This window comes from Rana temporaria, chromosome 11, assembly GCF_905171775.1.
Source record: "Rana temporaria chromosome 11, aRanTem1.1, whole genome shotgun sequence".
NCBI lineage: Eukaryota > Metazoa > Chordata > Amphibia > Anura > Ranidae > Rana > Rana temporaria.
The window spans coordinates 146750146-146773938 of NC_053499.1; the positions used below are offsets into that span (position 1 = coordinate 146750146).

General features: G+C 49.3%; 1 protein-coding gene and 1 pseudogene across 3 annotated transcripts in view; one reads left to right on the forward strand and one right to left on the reverse strand.

Annotated features, from left to right (window-relative positions):
- Positions 1-211: 211 nt before the first annotated feature.
- Positions 212-23793, forward strand: part of ZCCHC14 (zinc finger CCHC-type containing 14) — a 61154-nt gene continuing 37572 nt past the window's right edge. For 2 of the 3 annotated variants that reach the window (XM_040329386.1, XM_040329388.1), the window contains exons 1-3: positions 212-300; positions 4725-5380; positions 14676-14799. In XM_040329386.1, the coding sequence (XP_040185320.1) occupies positions 4808-5380; positions 14676-14799 (697 nt within the window). In that variant the 5' untranslated portion in view covers positions 212-300; positions 4725-4807. The remainder of the gene's footprint in view (positions 301-4724; positions 5381-14675; positions 14800-23793) is intronic. The other variant, XM_040329387.1, reaches the window with a different exon arrangement.
- On the reverse strand, positions 19628-19758 carry LOC120918019 (annotated as a pseudogene).

A 23793-nucleotide genomic window follows, 5' to 3' on the forward strand; every position in this document is an offset into this window, starting at 1 on the left:
GGCTCCTTTCCTCCTCCCGGGGACCCGCCCACAGGACCGCCACTCAAGGGAGGAGGCTTCGGCCACGCCTCCTTGCTTCTCCCGCTGATTGACAGGCACACGCCAGCGCTGGCGCCGGGAGATTGACAGGGCCGGCAGCCAACGGCAGGCGCGTCCTGCGCGCAGGGGGCGGGACGGCGAGCGCGGCCGGCCAATGGCGCGCAGGGAGGAGGGCGGGACCTGGTGCCAGCGCGAGGCGTTCGCTGGTAACGGTTCCCGAAGAGAGCAGAAAACGGAGAGGCGGCGGACGGATCCTTCCCGGTGTGTACCGGCCTGTGCATGGGGGGTGTGTGTGTGTGTGAGCGGGAGGGGGCGGGGTCCTGGGAGTGCCCTGCCCGCCCAAGGCATGCTGGTAGTTGTTGTTAACCCTTTGCTCTCCTCTGGGCCACATAGGGTGACCGCTGTCACCGGCGACCGGTCGGGGGTTTAGTGCCTCAGCATGGCATGCTGGGAGTTGTAGTTCACCCTGCCCTTGTCGATGGGCCAAACCACACTGGGTGACTTCCATGGCTGCCAATCCAATGCGATTGTCCATGGCAACGACCGCTGAGGGCGGATCGCCACCGCCGTTGGCGATTTTCTCGCTGAGTAACCGTAATCGCTTCTGAGGTGTTAACAAGGTCATGCCGTACAGCTGGCCGCACATGCTGCAATCTGATTGGACGATTGGGCCTGTTTAGGACGATTGGCGTAAAAGAAGAAAGATTGGCGACGCGATTTTACGGTGTGTGTGGCCGAGGACGCGGGCAGATCAGATTGTGACGGGGGATGGGAAGCCGATACGGGGGTCAGATTGGGTCACAATAACACGTCTTCGAGGTTTTACATTTATTACTATTTATGTTTCTGGTGTAGTGTCCCCCATGGGAGGATTTTCCTCTCTTCCTGTTCTGGTGACAACTGTAACCTGTTGGGTTTCCCATCACTTCCTGTCTCAGTGACATCGGAGGGGAGGAGTCTCCCCAGCTGACTGTCATCGGATACATTGTAACCTTTTCTTCTGTAGATACTTTGGAATGTTCTGTCATTGGATACATTGTATCTCTCTCACTCCACCAGTGTTTATAAACAATCTGGCATGGCTGAGCTGAGATCTGATTGGCTGGGAGGGTACGATCTGCATACTATTGTGTAGTATTATTGGATCCGATCATGTGATCTGTTATATGGCTGTAGCCCAGGGATCCTCAAACTACGGCCCTCCAGCTGTTGCGGAACTACACATCCCATGAGGCATTGTAACACACCGACATTCACAGACATGGCTAGGCATGATGGGAATTGTAGTTCCTGAATAAATGGAGGGTTGTAGTTTGTAGGCCCTGGAGACCTGCAGTCTCTGACCATCTCCTGTAGTATGTCTGCAGTCTCTGACCATCTCTTGTGGCATGTCTGAAGTCTCTGACCGTCTCCTGTAGTATGTCTGCAGTCTCTGACCATCTCCTGTAGTATGTCTGCAGTCTCTGACCATCTCCTGTAGTATGTCTGCAGTCTCTGACCATCTCCTGTAGTATGTCTGCAGTCTCTGACCATCTCCTGTAGTATGTCTGCAGTCTCTGACCATCTCCTGTAGTATGTCTGCAGTCTCTGACCATCTCCTGTAGTATGTCTGCAGTCTCTGACCATCTCCTGTAGTATGTCTGCAGTCTCTGACCATCTCCTGTAGTATGTCTGCAGTCTCTGACCCTCTCCTGTACTATGTCTCCAGTCTCTGACCATCTCCTGTAGTATGTCTGCAGTCTCTGACCCTCTCCTGTAGTATGTCTGAAGTCTCTGACCGTCTCCTGTAGTATGTCTGCAGTCTCTGACCCTCTCCTGTATTATGTCTGCAGTCTCTGACCCTCTCCTGTATCTAAGAAAATGTCTTGGTGCTCATTTGGAACATACACAGTAGCAAGTGTTACCCCTGCTCCTCCTATTTTGCCGAACCTCTCCTGTATCATGTCTGCTGTCTCTGACCATCTCTTGTGGCATGTCTGCAGTCTCTGACCATCTCATGTAGTATGACAGCTGTCAATGAGTGAAGTGACAGGTTTTCTTTTAAATTCAATCCTCCTCCTCCTATAGAAATCTTCACTGCGCTCCCACTATATGGAGATCCCATACTTCCCGGTATGAGGATCATGTGACCCGTCCCCCCCACCCCCCTTCCTGCCCGCTATCACATGGGGAGGGGGCGTCAAATCAGCTCTGACTTTATTTTTTCTCCATTTTGAAAAGAGTAAGGGAGGGTTATAACCCCTGCCAGTTGATTGTTGCCCTCTGTGATCCATTGAGGAGATTTCCCTTCACTTCCTGTCTCATTGCCACAACAGAAAGTGAAAGGAAATCGCTCTCAAAGTGGTTGGTTGTCACCAGAATTAGTGTCCCCAATTGGAAGATTTCCCCTCTATTCCGGTGCTGGGGTACAACCCAAAATGTAGGCTTTTCTTTCACTCTATAACAGTAAATGTAACAAATCGAGAGCGTCAAATCTCCCTAATAGAGGCACAGACAGTAATAAAAACCCAACAAGGGTTCTAATCCCTCTCCACTCTTTCCACTATTAAAAGAAAACCTTTTGCCTTTAGTTATACTTTAATCCAGGGGTCTCAAACTGGTGGCCCTCCAGCTGTTGGCGAAACTACAAGTCCCATGAAACATTGCAAGGCTGACAGTTACAAGCATGACTGGCAGAGGCAGGGGCATGATGGGACTTTTTGCAAAAGCTAGTGGGCCGCCAGTTTGAGATGCCTGCTTTAAAGCTTGTGTGGAAAGATTAGACCCCCTGCCAGGTTATTATTGCCATCTGTATTAGGGTTGTCCCGGTACCGAGTATTTGCAGGAGTACTCGTACTCCCGCAAATACCCCCGATACCTAAATAGAATACTTCTCCCCCGCCCCGCCGCCGCTGTATATCGTTAAGCACTGTGCGGCGAACATTACAGGCACCTTTAGTTTGAATAGCTGTTTTGCCCGCCGCGCCGTGTATAGACACTCCCCCTTGGACGGATCTGTCCAATCCCGAGCAAGGGGGAGTGTCCTTTACACGGCGTGGCAGGGAAAACCGCTATTGAAACGAAAGCTGCCTGTAATGTTCGCCGCACGGTGATTAACGCGGCGGCGCGGGGGGGGGGGCGTCATCGGCATCATGATCAGGTATGTCAGTTTTCTTTAGACCAGAGCAGTTGCAAATATACATTTGTGGCAATCCTAAGCTCACCTTTTACAAGAGTCTTACTTTTCATGGATGGCTGTTTGTTATGTTTCTAAGTTGTATTCTCTTACTTTCAGAACAAAATTGTATCCAAATGTAAGGTCCCACTAACACAAACCATAGGCAGTGCAAAATCTTCATGATTCCCCTATCATGTGCTGAGAGTATGGGGGACATGGCTGCATATGTTTGGGGACATGGCTGGATATATGGGGGGACATGGCTGGATGTATGTGGGGGACATGGCTGCATATATGGGGGACATGGCTGGATATATGGGGGGACATGGCTGCATATACTGTATGGGGGACATGGCTGCATATACTGTATGGGGGACATGGCTGCATATACTGTATGGGGGACATGGCTGCATATACTGTATGGGGGACATGGCTGGATATATGGGGGACATGGCTGGATATATGGGGGGACATGGCTGGATGTATGTGGGGGACATGGCTGCATATACTGTATGGGGGACATGGCTGCATATACTGTATGGGGGACATGGCTGGATATATGGGGGGACATGGCTGGATATATGGGGGACATGGCTGGATATATGGGGGACATGGCTGCATATACTGTATGGGGGATATGGCTGGATATATGGGGGGACATGGCTGGATATATGGGGGGACATGGCTGCATATATGTGGGGGGACATGCATGCATTTATGTGGGGGGACATGCATGCATTTATGTGGGGGGATATGGCTGCATATATGTTTGGGGACATGGCTGCATTTGTGGGGGGGGGACATGGCTGCATATGTGGGGGGGGGACATGGCTGCATATGTGGGGGACATGGCTGCATTTGTGGGGGGGACATGGCTGCATTTGTGGGGGGACATGGCTGCATTTGTGGGGGGACATGGCTGCATTTGGGGACACATTTAAAAAAAAGTATCGGTATTCGGTATCGGCGAGTACATAAAAAAAAGTATCGGTACTTGTACTCAGTCCTAAAAAAGTGGTATCGGGACAACCCTAATCTGTATCTCCATGGGTGAGGGGGGTCGTCCTCTATTTGTCCCGGTGACCGTTATTATTAAATGTGAAAATGCCAAATGTTGAGTTGTCACCAGAACAGGAATAGAGGGGAAATGTTTGATTGGGGACACAACCTCTGTCAGCCTTTCCCCAGGACGGTGTTGGGATAATGATGGGGTGTCACCCCCCTCCTTGTGTGTTATGTAGAGTAAAGGATAAGATAAGTGACGGGGTGTCAGCCCTCCCCTTGACAGTGTTGGGATAATGATGGGGTTGTTACCCCCCCTTTCTGTATTTTGTTTGATAAATGATTGGGTGTCAGTCCTCTCCTGGGAAGTGTTGTGATAATGATGGGGTGTCACCCCCCCCCCCCTCTTCTGACCAGTGTAGGGTAAAGGGTAGGGCACTCTCTCCCGGGGGGGTGTATGATACATAATGGGGGGTGTCAGCCATTCTTCTTCAGTGTTACATTGTAACAGTGTGTTGTGTTCCAGTAGGTACGATGATCGAGTCTCCTGGGATGCAGCCTCGGCGGTGACCCCCCTACACAGAGGAGGATCAGATCTGGCGTGTCACCATGGTGGAAAAAGCTCGCTGCCCCGTGCAGAGGGACACAGTGTACCGCTGGTTCTCCGAGCTCAGCTCCTGGCAGCGGATTGAGTTCCTGTGCGGCTTGCTGGACCTGTGCCTACCACTGGAGCTGCGCTTCCTGGGCTCCTGTCTGGAGGATCTGGCCCGTAAGGACTACCACTCATTGCGTGACTCTGAGATCAAAGCAAACAACTCGGCGGATCTAGCCGCCCTCACCAACCTGGGCGACGAGGTGGTCCGCAGCAAGCTGCTGGTGTCGCTGGCCCTGCTGACCTCGGAGAACCGGGAGGCGGCAGGAGTGCTGTGCCGGACCCTTACCCACATGGACTCCATCATCAACAACCTGGGCCTGCAACTGAATGATGGACGCACTGGGGACGAGTTCCTGCTGCTCTTCACCATGGCCACCAATCACCCAGCCTTCAGCTTCCACCAGAAGCAGCTGCTGAGGAAGGAGCTGGCACACCTCCAGGGCAGGCATGGGGCCACTGGGCACAGCGTGCCCACCCCCACCACCATCACTGTCACCAGCAGCAAGGGCTCCTCCACCTTCCCCAAGGTAAGATCTCCTGGTGTCCCTGATTTACTCCATGGTTTTAGTGACTGATGCCCCCATCATCTGCATGGTTTGGGACATTCTTACTCCTGATTGTCCCTATGGCCAGCCTGGTATGGGAAATTCTTGTTCCAACTTTATGGCCTGCAAAGGTATGGGACATTCTGATTGCTGATTGGCATGGTGCCTCCTATTATCTGCATAAAATGAGAGCTTCTCACCCATCATTGACCCTGTTGCTCGCCCCCCCCCCGCATGGTATGAGGCTTTCTGATTCCTGAACATCCCTTATACAATGATCCCCTGCATGGTATGGGACATTCTGACTCCTAATTACCCGGTTCCCCCCTATTATCTCCATGGTGTGGGGGATTCTCACTTCTGATTGTCCCCCCTCATCATCTTCCTGGTATGGGGGATCCTGACTCCTGAATGCCCCTGTGCCCTGATCCCCTGCATGGTATGGGACATTCTGACTGCTAAATGCCTTGGTTCTTAACTCCCCCCCCCCATACCTGATTGCCATGGTGCCCCCTATTATCTCTATTGTGTGGGAGATTCTCACTTCTGCTTGTCCCTGGTGCCCCTCATTATCTTCCTGGTATGGGAGGAGATCCTGACTCCTGAATGCCCCTGTGCCTTGGACCCCTGCATGCTATGGGACATTCTGACCCTTAGTCGCCCCCCCCCCCCATCGTCTGCATGCTTTATGATATTCTGGTTCCTGAATGCCCCTTGTGCCCGGATCCCCTGCATAATATGGGGCATTCTGACTTCCGATTGTCCCCAGTGCCCCCATCACCATCCTAGTATAGAACATTTTGACTCCTGATTGCCCCTGCATGGTATGAGAGATTCGAACTCCCTTTTGCCCTGATGCCCCCGTTATCAGCATTGTATGGAAGATTCTGATTCTTAAATTCTCCTGTGCCCTCATCCTCTACATGGTATGTGACGTTTTTACTCCTGGTTGCCCAGTTGGCCTTGACTTACTGCTTGGCGTGAGATCTCCCAACTTATGTGACTGCCCCAGTGACCTGACTTTACAGCTTGGCATAACCTCTCCTGGCGTATTGCCCTAGTGCACCTAAGTTACTATATGACATGAAGCCTCCAAAAACCACAGATCGCCCCAAATGCTCCTCAAGTACGGATTACCATGTTTGTCCTAACTGGTTCATCTTTGTTATGGCATGAGCGCTCCTGACCAGCTTCCATACTGATGGGGCATTGCACAGTCATCTAAATGTAAGGGGATATATACAACAACCATCAAATATCTCTATGGTGAACCAAAATTATACAAAACATAAGTTGCGCTTGTGAGATACTATCAAAAAAGTAAGAAAAATTTGGTTAGTGAAAAAACAAAAAATGTAGTCCGTACACAAATGAGAAAAAAAACACACTGATGAGAAAGAGGCAAGTCCAATGAGAAGACAAAAACTCCAAAGTTCATCCACCTTCACCAAGGAAGAAAGGAGGGGGAAGAGGAGATGTAAAAGAGTTCCCAATCGAAGATCAATCCCAAGCGAGTTCCCTTACCAGATGCGGTGGACCTCCTAGATAGCAAGGTCTTATACGCAGGCAGATTCAGCCTTCTGCAGGGGCAAATGAGTCTCTTATATCGCCGGAATCTCCGTGCTGTATTCAGACCTCCATGGTGCTCGGTAAAAAGGAGAAGCTGGAACTCCAATCTGGGGGTATCACTCTCGAACGCCCGGGTACCAGGGTCACGTGGGGCGTAATGGCCTCAGCATGTCGTAGCACCGCTCCTACATGTTTCGTCATACGTGACTTCTTCCTGGGGCCCTCCTACATCATGTATGACGAAACATGTAGGGTGGTGCTACAACGTGCTGACGCCATTACGCCCCACGTGACCCCGGTACACGGGCATTAGAATTTTGTTTGTTTTAAGCTTGCCGGCTATTTTTTTTTTTTTTTGTATGCGGTTGATTCCGCCTGCTAAACTTTTTAAAGCAATAAAGGCTTTTTTACTTACCTTACTACACCATTGGAGTTTCTTGTTTTTCTTCGCTCACTGCCTTTTGGCCAAAGGGTGATGCCCCCAGATTGGAGTTCCAGCTTCTCCTTTTCACCGAGCACCATGGAGGTCTGAATACAGCACGGAGTTCCTGGCGATATAGGAGACCTATTTGTCCCTGCAGAAGGCTGAATCTGCCTGCATATAAGACCTTGCTATCCAGGAGGTCCACCGCATCCGGTAAGGGAACTCGCTTGGGATTGAACTTCAATTGGGAACTCTTTTACATCTCCTCTTCCCCCTCCTTTCTTCCTTGGTGAAGGTGGATGAACTTTGTCTTCTCATTGGACTTGCCTCTTCTCATCAGTGTTTTTTCACTGCACAGTCATCGCTCTGTACTAGTGCCCAGCTTGGAAAGACTTTAGCCCCTAGTAGTCCTCCATTTATTAGCTTGTATATTCTACTGCCACTTCTGACAAGAGAACCAACGGCCGTTTTGTTGCTGCCTGGCTTTAGTTTGCCTGCCATAGTGGGTTGCGGTGTCCTAGGTAATTCAAAACCCCCCTTCCCATTCATTACCGGTGTCCCATAAATATACATGTATATATTTTTTTCAATCTCTTACACCTTTAATTTAATTAAAATGTACCGTATATACTCGAGTATAAGCCAGGTTTTTCAGCACATTTTTTTGTGCTGAAAATGCCCCCCTCGGCTTATACTCGAGTCACCTTTTTGCGCCTGATCTCCCGGACTTTGGGGACCCGGTACCGCCGGCCGTAGGTCCCCTGAACTTGGCACACATGTAGCCCCACTCTTCCTCTACAAGTGTGCAAAGTTTGTTGTCCGGGGGACCTACGACTGGGGAGCACGGATTTTTTTTCAAACCCGGGCACCCCTTCCATAGACTCCAATGTTGAATGGTAATTTCTCCAGTGCCTTTGGGGACCAGAGACCGGCCGGTCGTAGGTCTCCTGGACCCAGAACTTAGCACACATGTAGCCCCATTTCTCCTCTACAAGTGTGCAAAGTTTGTTGTCTGGGGGACCTACGGCTGGGGAACACTTACATACTGTATACCCAGTGAAGGGACTATCCTCAGGTGATGCACAGAACTGAAAAAAATCCTCCTATATAAGTTTTATCTGGAGTCTTCTCTTCATCTGTTCAAAGTGCTGAATTTATAAGCTTGTCTGAGAGTTCAGTTAAAAGGGGGTGGAGAACTGAAGTTACACTCTGTGGAGCGCAGTGAGGGGAGCTTTAAGAGCTGGTTGGACGGAAGACACACCTCCCCCTTCACACAGCACACAGGAACAGAGCTGAGGCTGTCAATCAGCTGGAGATCCTTCATCTGTCACCTTCTTTCTCTTGGTGTCAGGAACACTTGTCAGAAGAGACCCATGGTGATAGCAGAGGAATGAAGCAGCAGACAGAAATTACACTTGGTGCTCTTAATTGAGACAAATGCACACTATAGGCCAGGGGTTGGCAACCTCGGCACTGAAGCTGTGGTGAAACTACAAATCCCATCATGCCTCTGCCTCTAGAAGTCATGCCTGTTATCTTGCAATGTCTCATGGGAATTGTAGTTTTAAAACAGTTGGAGGGCCGAGGTTGCTATAGAGGAAAATGCTTTTTCATGTTCTTCTCTTTTTCCATTTTGAGTTCTGCTGTACTGGGGACTGCAAGGAGTTAATACCGAGTTGGATTTGGATGCTTTTACTGGGCCAAGACCCTAACACAGGCTTTACACTCAGCAAGGTTGCCAACCTTTTGTAGAAGGCTCCTGATGGCAGGCCAGCTCAGCCCGTTTTGCCATTTTGGTGAATGTGGTTGAAAATGGCCATTTGTAAATAATTGCATTCAAAAAGATTTTTATTTCTGTGTTAAGAAGATCAACGCATTGACATTACACTATCAGCCAACTCAGCACAAGGTACAAGAATCCAAGACCAAATACAGTGAAACCTCAGATTACGAGAATAATCCGTTCCAGGAGAATGCTTGTAATCCAAAGCACTCGCATATCAAAGCGAGTTTCCCCATAAAAGTCAATGGAAACGAAAATAATTCGTTCCACATTGATTTTTATGGCATGCAATAACGCATGCGGCCAGAGGGGGGGCGCTGGAGATACTCGGAGACTGTACGACTGCAGTCAGAAAGGCTTGGGAACGGAGTATTTCCGGTTATTTCCGATCGGCTCCGGCGACCCTGCACCTCTGGCCAAATGCGGGACTGCACACCACAGAGGCTTGAATCCTGCTCGTTTTGGCAGACAACGCTCGCAAACGGAGTCAGGATTTAAAAAAATAAATAAAATTGCTCATATTGCCGAACGCATTTTATGGTTACTCAACCTCTCGCATTGCTATAATCTTTTTATATGGACTTTAAACTGAAGGACCTATGAATAAATGGCTGTGGAACGAATCATTTGAGTTTCCATTATTTCTTATAGGGAAATTTGCTTTGATATACGAGTGCTTTGGATTACAAGCATGCTTCCGGAACGAATTATGCTCCCAATCCAAGGTCTTACTGTAAATGAGAATTTTACTATCCTGCCATTGATTGCACTCCCCATTCATTTTGGGCAGTGTGTGACACCCAGCATGCCGTGCAGATTAATTATCGCGGTGTGCGGTCAGCGGTGTAGCCCACATGACCTTGGTGAAAGAAGAGACTGTCATCGTTGAGTGCGGCCGACTGTTGGAAGCTGAAATGCCAGTTATTTGGCAGTCAGGCTCGGCTTACTATACATAGCAATCATCCCGAGCTGGACAGGTAACCACAGCCCGGAATCCTGCGTATGACAGCTGTTGTATCCGGATCACAGGCCGGCAGCCTTCATCGTGTATGTTCTGGGACAGCTCATTGGCTCAGTACACCCCATGGAAATTGGTGACTTTTTCTACATGTTTGAACAGGAAAACCTTAGATCTTCATTCAGACAGTCCCTACAGGTAAAGGTGACCCCCCCCCCCCGACGAATGACACATAAAACAACTAAACCAGAGGTCTCCGTATCAGTATGAGGGTCACATTGTATATTTTACTCTTATGTGTGAGCAGAAAAAAAAATGTTTTATAAATCAATGAATGATTACATATTACATGAATCTCTTCCTTTTTTTTTTTTTTTTTTTATCGGCCTGATATGATTCAGAACAAAAGGGAAAGAATTTAGTTAAAGCCCCCCCTTACATCAGGGTCCCCATCAGAGCCCCCCTTTAATCGGGATCAGCCTTAGAAGTCCTCCCTTACATTGGGGTCACCATCAGAGTCAGCTTTTAGAAGCCCTCCTAAATCCGAGTCCCCACCAGAGCCTACCTTAGATCAGGGTCCCCACCGGAGCCCCCTTACATCAGGGTCCCCACCGGAGCCCCCTTACATCAGGTTCCCCACCGAAGCCCCCTTACATCAGGGTCCCCACCGGAGCCCCCTTACATCAGGGTCCCCACAAGAGCTCCTTCACATCAGGATTTCCACCAGAGCCCCCTTACATCAGGGTCCCCACCAGAGCCCCCTTACATCAGGGTCCCCACCAGAGCCCCCTTACATCAGGGTCCCCACCAGAGCCCCCTTACATCAGGGTCATCACCAGAGCCCCCTTACATCAGGGTCCCCACCAGAGCCCCCTTACATCAGGGTCCCCACCAGAGCCCCCTTACATCAGGGTCCCCACCAGAGCCCCCTATACAGCAGGGTCCCCACAAGAGCTCCTTCACATCAGGATTTCCACCAGAGCTGTCTCACATCAGGGTCCCCACCAGAGCCCCCTTACATCAGGATCCCCACCAGAGCTCTTTCACATCAGGATCCCCATCAGAGCCCCTCCTTACATCAGGGTCTCCATCGGAGCACCTCCTTAAATCAGGGTCTCCACCAGAGCCCCACCTTACATCGGGGTCCCCACTGGAGCCCATCCTTACATCAGGGTCCCCACTGGAGTCTTCTCACGTCAGGGACCCCACCGGAGCCCCTCCTTACATCTGGGTCCCCACCAGAGCCCCTCCTTACATCAGGGTCCCCACCAGAGACCCTTCTTAAACGATCAGGTTTTTAACCGATGGTGTGTAGGCACGACAGACCATCAGTCAGCTTCATCGGTTAACCGATGAAAACGGTCCATCGGTCCGTTCTCATCGGATGGACTGATCGTGTGTACGCGGCATGAGAGACAGAAGAACAGCAAAAATATCCAGAAAAACGCATTTCAGAAAAGTTATAAATTGATTTGCATTTTAATGAGTGAAATAAGAATTTGATCCCCTATCGATCAGCAAGATTTCTGTCTCCCAGGTGTCTTCTATACAGGTAACGAGCTGAGATTAGGAGCACTCTCTTAAAGGGAGTTCTCCTAATCTCAGCTTGTTACCTGTATAAAAGACACCTGTCCACAGAAGCAATCAGATTCCAATCTCTCCACCATGGCCAAGACCAAAGAGCTGTCTAAGGATGTCGGGGACAAGATTGTAGACCTACACAAGGCTGGAATGGGTTACAAGACCATCGCCAAGCAGCTTGGTGAGAGGGTGACAACAGTTGGTGCGATAAATCGCAAATGGAAGAAACACAAAATAACTGTCACTCTCCCTCTGTCTGGGGCTCCATGGGAGATCTCACCTCGTGGAGTTTCAATAATCATGAGAACGGTGAGGAATCGCCCAGAACTACACGGGAGAATCTTATCAATAATCTCAAGGCAGCTGGGACCATCGTCACCAAGGAAACAATTGGTAACACACAATTCTATGAAGGACTGAAATCCTGCAGCGCCTGTAAGGTCCTCCTGCTCAAGAAAGCACATGTACAGCCCGTCTGAAGATTGCTAATGAACATCTGAATGATTCAGAGGAGGACTGGGGTAAAGTGTTGTGGTCAGATGAGACCACAATCAAGCTCTTTGGCATCGGCTCAACTCACCCTGTTTGGAGGCGGAGGAATGCTGCCTATAACCCCAAGAACACCATCCCCCACGGTCATACATGGAGGTGGAAACATTATGCTTTGGGGGTGTATTTCTGAAAAGAGGAGAGGACTATTTTACCGCATCAAAAAGACTATGGACGGAGCCATGTACTGCAAAATCTTGGGTGAAGCCAGGGCATTGAAAATGGGTCTTCCAGCATGACAATGATCCAAAACACACAGCCAAGGCAACAAAGGAGTGGCTCAAGAAGAAGCACATTAGGTCCTGGTGTGGCCTAGCTAGTTTCCAGACCTTAATCCCATAGAAAATATGTGAAGGGTCGAGTCACCAAACATCAGCCTCGAAACCTTAATGACTTGGAGAGGAGTGGGACAAAATCCCTCCTGAGATGTGTGCAAGCCTGGTGGCCAACTACAAGAAACCTCTGATTGCCAACAAGGGTTTTGCCACCACCAAGTACCAAGTCCTGTTTTGCGAAGGGTTCAAATACTTATTTCACTCATTAAAATGCAAATCAATTGAAAACTTTTTTTTTTAAATGCGTTTTTCTGGATTTTTTGTTGTTGTGTCTTGCTGTTAAAATAAAAAAATAAATCGACCATTAAAATTATAGACTGATCATTTTTTCTATCAGTGGGCAATGTATCACTGTATAGAGGTATGAGGCCGGAATCACACTAGTGCGGTGCGAATTTCAGCTCTCTTATCTCTGCAGAGAGATACAAGAAGTGTTCAGCAGATTATCAACGTTTTAGATGCGAATTTGGAGACCTGGGAGAAGTTACGGGTGAGAGGAGAGTGGGGGGGGGGGGGGAAGTGTATTGAGCTGAATGAGAGAAATTCCTGAAGAGAACTGAACACATCTGCGAATCAGCTGCGTACCCATAGAAGATAATGGGCTTGAATTCGCACCTGAGCCGCACTGCAATGCCTAAAAGACGCACACAGTTTGGCGGCAATGCGCAGTGCAAATGCATCGCACATATGTGAACCAGCCTCATTGAAAACAATGTATTTAGAAATGTTCTGCGAATTTGATGCGGTTTAAGCCGCACTCAATTCGCATAGGTGTGAACCTGGCCTTAGGCTTTGTACGGGAGCATACAATACCATACCAAGACCCCTCTGGTGGGGCGAAAATCCGGAAAGAGAGCAATGCAACAAATCACAGGTCAGCCAGCTGGACCAACTTTTCCCAAGCTGGGCCAACTTCTGTCCAAGATAGGCGAGATTATACAGAGGAATAACCAAGTCAACCATTGATTTGAGTTGTGAGAAAGTAGGCGGGTCTGGTATGAGAATGTTTTTTTTTGGGGGGGGGGCTTAAAAAGTGGAGTTTGGTGGTTTTTGGTAGCTCTAGACCAGGGATCCTCAAACTACGGCCCTCCAGCTGTTGTATAACTACACATCCCATGAGTTATTGTAGCACACTGACATTCACAGACATGACTAGGCATGATGGGAATTGTAGTTCCTGAACAACTGGAGGGCTGTAGTTTGAAGACCAATGCTCTAGACCAGTGGTCTTCAACCCTGTCCTCAGGGCCCACTAACAGGCCAGGTTTTCAAGATAACTGAAATACATCACAGGTGATATCATTCGCTGCTCAGTGATTGCAGGATTCTAGTCTGCATCTCCCCAAGGTAATACATAAAACCTGACCTGTTAGTGGGCCCTGAGGACAGGGTTGATGACCACTGCTCTAGACCAGGGATATGCAATTAGCGGACCTCCAGCTGTTGCAAAACTACAAGTCCCAAAAAAATTTACTGACATCATCCAACTGTCCACAATTAAAACCACACCTACCTTTTGCCACAGTGCTATGCGTGCCGCATTTATTTTTTTATCGATGCCTAGGGCCCACTTTTGGTCTTGCACACGGCCAGTGCCGATCCTGACCTCCCTGGGGCCCTAAGCAAAATGACATGGCACATTAAAAATGAGAAGCGGGGGCCGCTGATGACAGTGACATGTCACATTAAAGAAAGTTGAGAAGCGGGGGGAGGGGGTGTTCTGCTGTCGGAAATGACATCTTACATTAAATTTAGAGGCGGGGGGTGCTGACTTCTTACCTCTTCTCCCATGCAGCCAGCGAGTTGAGAAGCGGGGTGAGGGGGCGAAAATGACTTCTCACCAGGCGGGGCCTCTAGTAATTTGGGGGGCCCTTCGCAGCTTTGCGGGGCCCTAAGCGGCTTGCATAGTGAGCCTATAGGGCGGATCGGCCCTGCACACGGCCCACTGATTTCATGATATGCCCCTGCTCTAAATGCTATTTTGGTGTGCTAGCTTTGTTACTTTTGTATTTTTTATTTTGTTTGTGTGTGTGTGTGTAGAATTGTGTGTTACCATTGTGTCGTTGTGTCTTCCACAGCTGGCTCCGCGGACAGAGAACCTGGCTAGCAGCATCGGTAACAGTTTAGCAAATGCACTACATACATCAGCACATTCCATAGAAGATTCGTTACCTATGAGGCCTTCTGGAAAGCACTCCAAAGGTGAGCGCGGTGTCTGTTGGCTGTATTATGATGGGGTTTTCTGAAATCACGGCCGGGGCCCCTGCTGCAACCTGTAACCTACAGAATCCGAGAAAAAAAAATGCCTGTCCTGAAAATTCACAAAAAATGCTCCCATGCTTTATCCCTTAAAAAAAAAAAGTTGCAAGTACAGAACAATAGCTGGTGGTCCTGCCAGAAATACGGTGAGCTCCCGACTTCCTGTGCACTGAACAAAAATCTCAAATAGTGTTGCCAGATTCTATAGTGTGTGGTAAGTGTGAAGCATGGGAGCGACCTGACGCTGGCGGTAGCTGGGTATGGAGAAGAGTGAGGCCTATGCCCTTGGAGGGCCGGAGCGACGTCATATGTTATTTACCGCAAATTAAAAAAAAAATGTGCCTGTAAATACTGCAAAAAAAAAAAAAACATGCAGTAAGCTCTTAAGTCCAATTTACAAATAAAACAGAGAGAAAAAAACACGCAATATTTATCACCAGGGTTTTGGTTGCTAAGGAGCAGGCCATATTTTCATGCAGTAATTTATCGCATTCAAATGGTTGCTAGGGAGCCGGCTGCTGCGTCCTTAAAGGGTCACTAAAGGAATTTTTTTTTTTTAGCTAAATAGCTTCCTTTACCTTACTGCAGTCCTGGTTTCATGTCCTCATTGTTTGTTTTTGCTCTGATGTTGCTGTAATTCTTCTCTGTTCTGAACAGTCTGTTTCCTGATAAAAAAAAGTCATGGGAGCTTTCTCTCTGTGGTCACTAATCAAGGAGGTGTGATTACTGTGTGTCTAAAACCCCTCAGCACCAATCAGTTTCGTTTTCCAAACCATCACTGCCCTGTATTGGCTCTGTGGCTCTGTACATCACAGAAGCATGAAAAAGCATGCATAAACGAAACTGAAACTACAGGTACATTATATGATTGATTTTTATCTATTTTTAATCGTTTTTCTAAGCAAAATGACGTGTCACATTAAAGAAAGTTGAGAAGCGGGGGAGGGGGTGTTCTGTTGTCGGAAATGACATCTTACATTAAATTGAGAAGTGGGGGGTGCCCCCCTCGGCTTATACTCGAGTCACCTTTTTGCACCTGATCTCCCGGAATTGGGGACCCGGTACCAGACGGCCGTAGGTCCCCTGGACCCCAAACTTGGCACACATGTAGCCCCATGCTTCTTCTATAAGTGTTCAAAGTTTGTTGTCCGGGGGACCTACGGCTGGGGAGCACCAATTTTTCAAACCCGGGCACCCCTTCCATAGACTCCCATGTTAAATGGTAATTTCTCCAGTGACATTGGGGACCTGGTACCAGCAGGTCGTAGGTCCCCTGGACCCGGAACTTGGCACACATGTAGCTCCATTTCTCCTCTACAGGTGTGCAAAGTTTGTTGTCTGGGGGACCTACGGCTGGGGAGCACCGATTTTTCAAAGCCAGGCACCCCTTCTATAGACTCCCATGTTAAACGTCAGTCTAGTCATGGACACAGTGAGGCATAGACACAGTGAGGCATTTGCACAGTGAGGCATGGACACAGTGAGGCATGGACACAGTGAGGCATGCACATGGACACAGTGAGGCATGGGCACAGTGAGTCATGGGCACAGTGAGTCATGCACATGGACACAGTGAGGCATTCACATGGACACAGTGAGGCATTCACATGGGCACAGTGAGGCATGGGTACAGTGAGGTATTGGCACAGTGAGGCATGGGCACAGTGACACCCTAGACTTATACTCGAGTCAATACGTTTTCCCATTTTTTTTGTGGTAAAATTAGGTGCCCCGGCTTATATTTGGGTTGGCTTATACTCGAGTATATATGGTACTTGCTGGTGGTGGTGTTGGGGGGGGTTGCACTGTAAGAGTAGTTTTTTTCTAACTCCTAAAGTAGACCTGTCACTTTGCCCATTCTAAGAGAATAAGTAGGTTCACCCGATGGCACCTGCCCCCTCCAGTACTTACCTTACCATTCCCTTTTGCCAGCTGGAACCCTGTGAGATATTCAGTACTTCTGGGTACGGGTATCATGTGACCTTTTCCCTTTTCTCCTATAATGCAGTGCTTGCCACCTGAGCGGCCAATCGCCAGGCCAGGGCATGGTCACACGAGAAGAGATGTCTTTAGTTGTGCGCAAGCTCTGACATGGAGCTTACACAGAGCGCTGGAAAGGAAATACCTGTAGCAGAGACCATAGACTGTCAAGAGAACCTGTTACTTTGTTTGAATCTTAGCGAAATGAAGATTGTACAGCAGAGCAGTGTTGAATTTATGGCTTTAGCTTTAAGGTCGGCCATGTATAAATTCCCCGACTGCGCTGGAGGCCGCGCGGATTACTTTCCTGTAGAATGCGCGTCCCATCATCCGATCTCATTACATGGTGTGTTATGGCGGATTACATCCCCCAGTGAAGGTATGCCACACTGACAGCTGCCGTCTGTACGCTGCTCTCTTAATCCGCGCCATGGATACGTTAACACTTCGCTGACCCCGAGACTGCTGAGCCGGCAGAGAGAGGAGGAGGGGGGCAAAACCAGCACCTACCTAGTCATTGAATACTTATTTATAAAGAAATAAAGTGACCTCCACCCACATGCCGCGGAAATACTGCGAGCATGAAAAGCGAAACATTTTATTTTTACGTTTTTGAAAGGAAATGCCAAAGTTTATTCTAATTATATTTTATCATCCTTGGTTCCCCCTCCCCCTTATCAACAGGCTAAAAGAAAACCTTTTCATTACATTATTTTATAACCGGGCGGTGATGCCATCTGTATGCTTCTCTATGCCATGCAGGCAGACCAGGCTGGTGGGAGGGGCCAGCAAGGTGCTGTACACAGCTTCCTCAAAACTCAACAGCCTCCTGCCCTGATGCAGGCAGTGGGAGGAGTTATGCAAATATATAAATGCCCTGATAGGTGGATGTCAGTCTAAAAGGCGGGCGTTACTAGGCAGGCTGTAATAGCAGGTAATGGCCACATGTGATGCTGAGCCTCCATGATTGGAAGTACTGGAATAAAGAAGAGGCGGGCCAGGAACAGTGATCCTGGGGAGGAAAGACCTGGACCAGGGGTCTCCAAACTTTCTAAAAGGTCAGTTTACTGTCCTGTCCAGGGGGGCCGGACTGTGGCCTTTTGGGAATAGAAAAGGTCCCAACGGTAGTGGGGAAAAAACAATGCCCCATTGTTGGTGTCAGTGGGAGGAATTGTGTCTCATCATTGGGAGAAATTGTGCCCCATCATTGGTGTCATTGGGAGAAATTGTGTCCCATCATTGGTGTCATTTAGCCCCATGTTTGGTGTCATTGGGAGAAATTGTATCCCATCATTGGTGTCATTGGGAGGAATTGTGTCCCGTCATTGGTGTCATTTAGCCCCATGTTTGGTGTCATTGGGAGAAATTGTATCCCATCATTGGTGTCATTGGGAGGAATTGTGTCCCATCATTGGTGTCATTCAGGGAAATTGTGCCCCATCATTGGTGTCATTTAGCCCCGTGCTTGGTGTCATTTGGAGAAATTGTGCCCCGCCATTGGTGTCATTGGGAGAAATTGTGCCCTGTCATTGGTGTCATTGGGGGGAATTGTGGCCCATCATTGGTGTCATTGGGAGAAATTGTGCCCCATCATTGGTGTCATTGCAAGGAAATGTGCTCCTTCATTGGTGTCAGTGAGGGGAATAATGCCCCATTGTTAGCATCAGTTAATGAAAAGTGTCCTTAGGGCCAGATAAAAGCAAACAAAGGGCCGCCTCTGGCCCCCTGGCTGCAGTTTGGAGACCACTTTTTTTTTTTTTTCTATTGAAAAGCCTGTGGCGTGCAAAACACAACCCAAAAACTCCACCCGGTGCAGGGAAAAATGTGCACACACATAAAGAGTGACATCACAAAAAACTGCGACGGGTGCAAACGTCAGTGGTCCTCCGAAAAGGACCCGTCTCTGATCCCCCGGGGCGTTAGGCTCCTGGCAGGGAAAAGAGTAAACTGTGGTCCAAGCAGCCGAAGCCACAAGGACCCATCTTGGCCCAAGCAGCCGAAGCCACAAGGACCCAACATCCTCAGAGGGACTGCCGAAACAGAACCCTCCTCGGTGAGGCTCCCCCGAAGGGAGACCCCATGAGAGCCGGTGAACCTAACCAGAAGGCCGAGTCCACCAACTCCCAAGACTTTCAGAGACCGGCCCGAGGACCAGCACCCTACTCGCCACACATAAAGTGCAAGCACCAACAAAAAGAGTGACAAACAAAACAACACACGGGGAAAAATAATAAAAGAAAGTGGGGAAAAGGAAGATGGGAAGGTGAGGAAAGTGACCAATGTGAAACACATTGGCCGGCCCTCCGGCCAGGAAACAAAAATTCCACTGGTCCTAGCCAAAAGGCCCGGCCCAAGCGGCAGGTGTGAAAAGTGTGTTGTGGAGATCAGTGACCTGAAGGTGCCACACGATGAGTGCCCCTCAAACACTCGTGCAATGTATGGCACCCCTGGACTGCCACTCCAGGGGCACAATCTCCACGGGCTTTTCAACGGTCCCTAGCCCCCGGTCCGGACCGGCAGCACCCTTCCCAGCCAGGAAGGTGGGAGAAGAGGTTGGGGAGAGCCTACTGACGCAGACTCCACCCACAACCCCTAACTCTCCCACCTAATCACATTCTGGAAGTACTACCCGCTCCTTCCCGGTTAAAGGAGAAGCAAGGGTTCCCTCCAGAACAACTGACTGGGGCAGTTACCACCAAATCCAGGCCAACGGCCAGGGACCCGGCCTCTTGGCTTCGACCTCATGCCTCTCCGTCCAAATCAGAAGGCTTCCACCTCCACACCAACAGGCTTAGCGTCCGCCGACTGCCATCCCTTTCCCCCTGCCACAGGGTACCGGGGACAGTCAGCTTAGCACCACCTATTGGCAACTGATAAGAACAGATACTACACTTGATCTTAGCCAAAAGGCCGAGAAGCGATTTGGTTTGGTTTGGAGACCACTGACCTAGATGATGCTGGACGTCCTCCAGCCAGGAAATGAGGTGGGCTCTACCTGACTTGCTGCAGCTTCTAATGCACATTGTGAGAAGCTCACAGTGTGCAGTGAAATCAGAGGAAGACATTTTAGTCCAGGAGAGGAGCCTGTACAACTGTGCGAGACTGAAGGGAAAGCCGGAGCTTAGATTTAAGACCCCATTCAGCTTTTCCATTCACTTCCCTTCCCAGAAACACAAACAGGAAGTGAGAGAGAATTGCTCTAAAGCTAAGAGAATCCCCTTTTAGTTGTCAGCAGAATAGGTGTCCCCGTTGGCAGAATTCTCACACTTCCTGTTGTGGTGACAGCTGTAAAATGTTGAGTTTCCCTTACTTTCTGTAGCAGAGACAATGATCCCCAAGGTAAATTGGGAGGATAAATTCCCAAAGCAGGGACACAGACAGCAATAAAAACCTGACAGGGGCTCTAACCCTTCCCCACTCTATCCAAAACAGAAGAAAACTGTTTTGGATTTTCACGCACTTGAAGAAAGTGCTGGTCCAGACTCCACTCATTTATGTTCACTTAAAGTGGTTGTAAACCCTTCCAGTGAAGTGACTGGCCTCAGGCGATACACAGAGATCAATCAAATCCTGCTACATAAGTTGTACCTGTTTATCTGCAGTGTTCTCTTTGTTCAAAGCCCCAGAATTTTTAAAGCTTGTCTGAGCTGTCAGAAAAAAGGGGGCGGAGAGCTGAAGTTACACTTTGCAGAGATCGGTGAGGAGAGCTCTGAGAGCTGATTGGAGGGAAGGGAAACACCCCCCCTTCTCACAGCACACAGGAACAGAGCTGAGGCTGTCAATCACGGGCTGTGTGCTGGAGCTCCCTCCCCTGTTACCTTTTTTTCTCTTGGTGTCAGGAAAACTTGTCAGAAGTGATTCCTGCAGAGGAATGCAGCAGCAGACGGAAATGACACGTAGAATGGCGTATCTTTGTGGGGGCGTAATGTATCCTATTTACGTTACGCCTCCGCAACTTTGACAGGCAAGTGCCGTATTCTCAAACGAAAGTTGCAGCGGCGTAGCGTAAATAGGCCGGCGTAAGCACTCCTAATTCAAATGTGGAAGATGTGGGCGTGTGTTATGTAAATTTTATGTGGCCCCACGTAAATGACGCTTTTTACGAACGGCGCATGCGCCGTCCGTGAAAGTATCCCAGTGCGCATGCTCCAAATTAACCCGCAAGAAGCCAATGCTTTCGACGTGAACGTAAATGACGCCCAGCCCTATTCGCGAACGACTTACGCAAACGACATAACATTTTCAAAATTCGACGCGGGAACGACGTCCATACTTAACATTGGTACGCCTCATGTAGCAGGGGTAACTTTACGCCGGGTAAAGCCTAACGTAAACGACGTATCTGTACTGCGTCGGCCGGGCGTACGTTTGTGAATTGGCGTATCTAGCTGATTTACATATTTCTAGGCGTAAATCAGCGTACACGCCCCTGGCGGCCAGCGTAAATATGCAGTTAAGATACGACGGCGTAGGAGACTTACGCCGGTCGGATCTAATACAAATCTATGCGTAACTGAATCTAAGAATCAGACGCATAGATACGACGGCTCAGACTCAGAGATACGACGGCGTATCTGGAGATACGCCGGCGTAACTCGTACGTGAATCCGGGCCTTAGTGTTCTGGATTGAGACAAGTACACACTATGAAGGGAAATGTCACATGATCGCAGCTGATGCTCCGATAGAGATCACATGACAAAATTCCTGAGCTGTCGGTTAAGTAAGCAGCACTGGAGGGATCTATAAGCAGGAGGTATTTTCAGGCTGTATATTTATCCGTCACCACGGGACTGCAAACACGGCCGGGTTAATATTTGAGCGGAGTTCCGCTTTAAACGTATTTTAAAGTCACATTTTGATATCCGCGTCCCATAATGCACTGCTCTCTGGATCTCACTTTGCGGGACTCATTCCTCTGAGCGGTGAGATTTTACTTTTTTCCTGGATGAGCGCGCACCCGGCGACTGCTGGAAAATTGTTTATTTTTATTCGTTCACGTGGCTTCCTTTTGGCAATTTTTGTTTTTCCCGGGATTACGCTGAATTGGCGTTTGTGGCAGCACAGCCGTATCCTGCGCGGTTTGTTTTTCCAGGCTGCAGATCCGAACCGTACAACCTAAACAGGAAATGCAGCGCTGAGCGCGCACACGTGCTGAAATCTATCTGGAGATTACGCTCCACCCCCCCCCCCCCCTCTGGCCTGATTGGACATGTAAACACATCCGGCGGGGGGCACCTACGTACAAAAATGATCGCATTGGGTGCATTACACATATTACATATCGCCACATCAGTGGCGGCTGGTGCTCACATTTTTTTGGGGGGGCGCAAACAAACTACAAAAATCAATTGCAGCCACTGTGCCCATCAGACGCAGACACTGTGCCCATCAGACGCAGACACTGTGCCCATCAGACGCAGCCAATGTGCCCATCAAACGCAGCCACTGTGCCCATCAGGCTCAGCCACTGTGCCCATCAGGCTCAGCCACTGTGCCCATCAGACACAGCCACTGTTCCCATCAAACGCAGCCACTGTGCCCATCAGACACAGCCACTGTTCCCATCAAACGCAGCCACTATGTCCATCAAACGCTGCCACTGTGCCATCAAATGCAGCTACTGTACCCATCAATTGCTGCTGGTGTGCCCATCAAGTGCCGCTACTGTAGCCCATCAATTGGCGCTACTGTGCCCCATCAATTCCTGTCACTGTGCCCCATCAATTGTTGCCAGTGTGCCCCATCAATTGCCACTACTGTGCCCCATCAATTGTTGCCAGTGTGCCCCATCAATTGTTGCCAGTGTGCCCCATCAATTGCCACTACTGTGCCCCATCAATTGCTGCCAGTGTGCCCCATCAATTGCCGCTACGGTGCCCCATCAATTGCCACTACTGTGCCCCATCAAATGCTGCCAGTGTGCATCCCCCGCCCGGCACTTACCTGTCTCGGGTCACGGCGCTGTCCTCCACGCTCCGAGTCCTCCATGTCTTCTCCCGTCCTTTGCTATGATTGGACGCCTGATAGGCATTCAATCACAGTGCCTGTCGCTTCAGCCAATCAGGTAACCAGACCCGAGCACCTGATTGGCTGAGAGGCGGGTCAGTGTTAGGAAAGCGATTTATTCGCTTCCCTAACGCGCATAGTCAAGCTATAATGTCATGGTGGATGGGATAGATCAGGAGTTTCCTGGTCTTTCACTCAAGGAATGTGGTTATTGTGGGTGGGACAACATGAGTCTCCTAGCCTTGTCAGTCAAGATATGATGTCATGGTGGATGGGATAGATCAGGAGTCTCCTGGTCTGTCTTTCAAGGTATGATGTCATGATTAGTAGGACAGATCAGGGGTCTCCTGGCTTGTCAAGGTATGATGTCATGATGATTAGGACAGATCAGGGGTCTCCTGGCTTGTCAAGGTATGATGCGATGTTACGGAGAGTGGGACAGATTGGGAATCTCCTTGCCTGTCAATCAGGATATGATGTCATGGCAGGCAGGTCAGATTAGTAGTCTCTTGGCATGTCAGACAAGAAAAATGATGGGTGGGACAGATCTGAAGCCTCCTGAATTGTCAAGGTATGATGTCATAGTGGGCAGGACAGATCAGTGGTCTCTTGGCCTATCAGCCAAGGAATGATGTCATGGGGGGCGGTGCTACAAATCTGGACCCTGACATTAGGCATTGAGAGTGAGTGGATAGGCTGGCCGTCTGAGATGCCTGGGTCCTCCGACTACAGCGAGGTGCAACACCGCCGATGTTCTAAATAAACGACGACGGTATAGTTGTACCGTCAGTGATCCGGGCCCCTAAGGTGCACAGGGGCCACCGGTCTTGCATGATATGGGTACATTGAGTTTTGGTAATGCTGCTTTCAGTAACAGATTGATGAGCAGCTGATTCTTTGATTGCCGTAAGAAGACCATATCTGTTAAATAATGGAGATGAGAAATTTC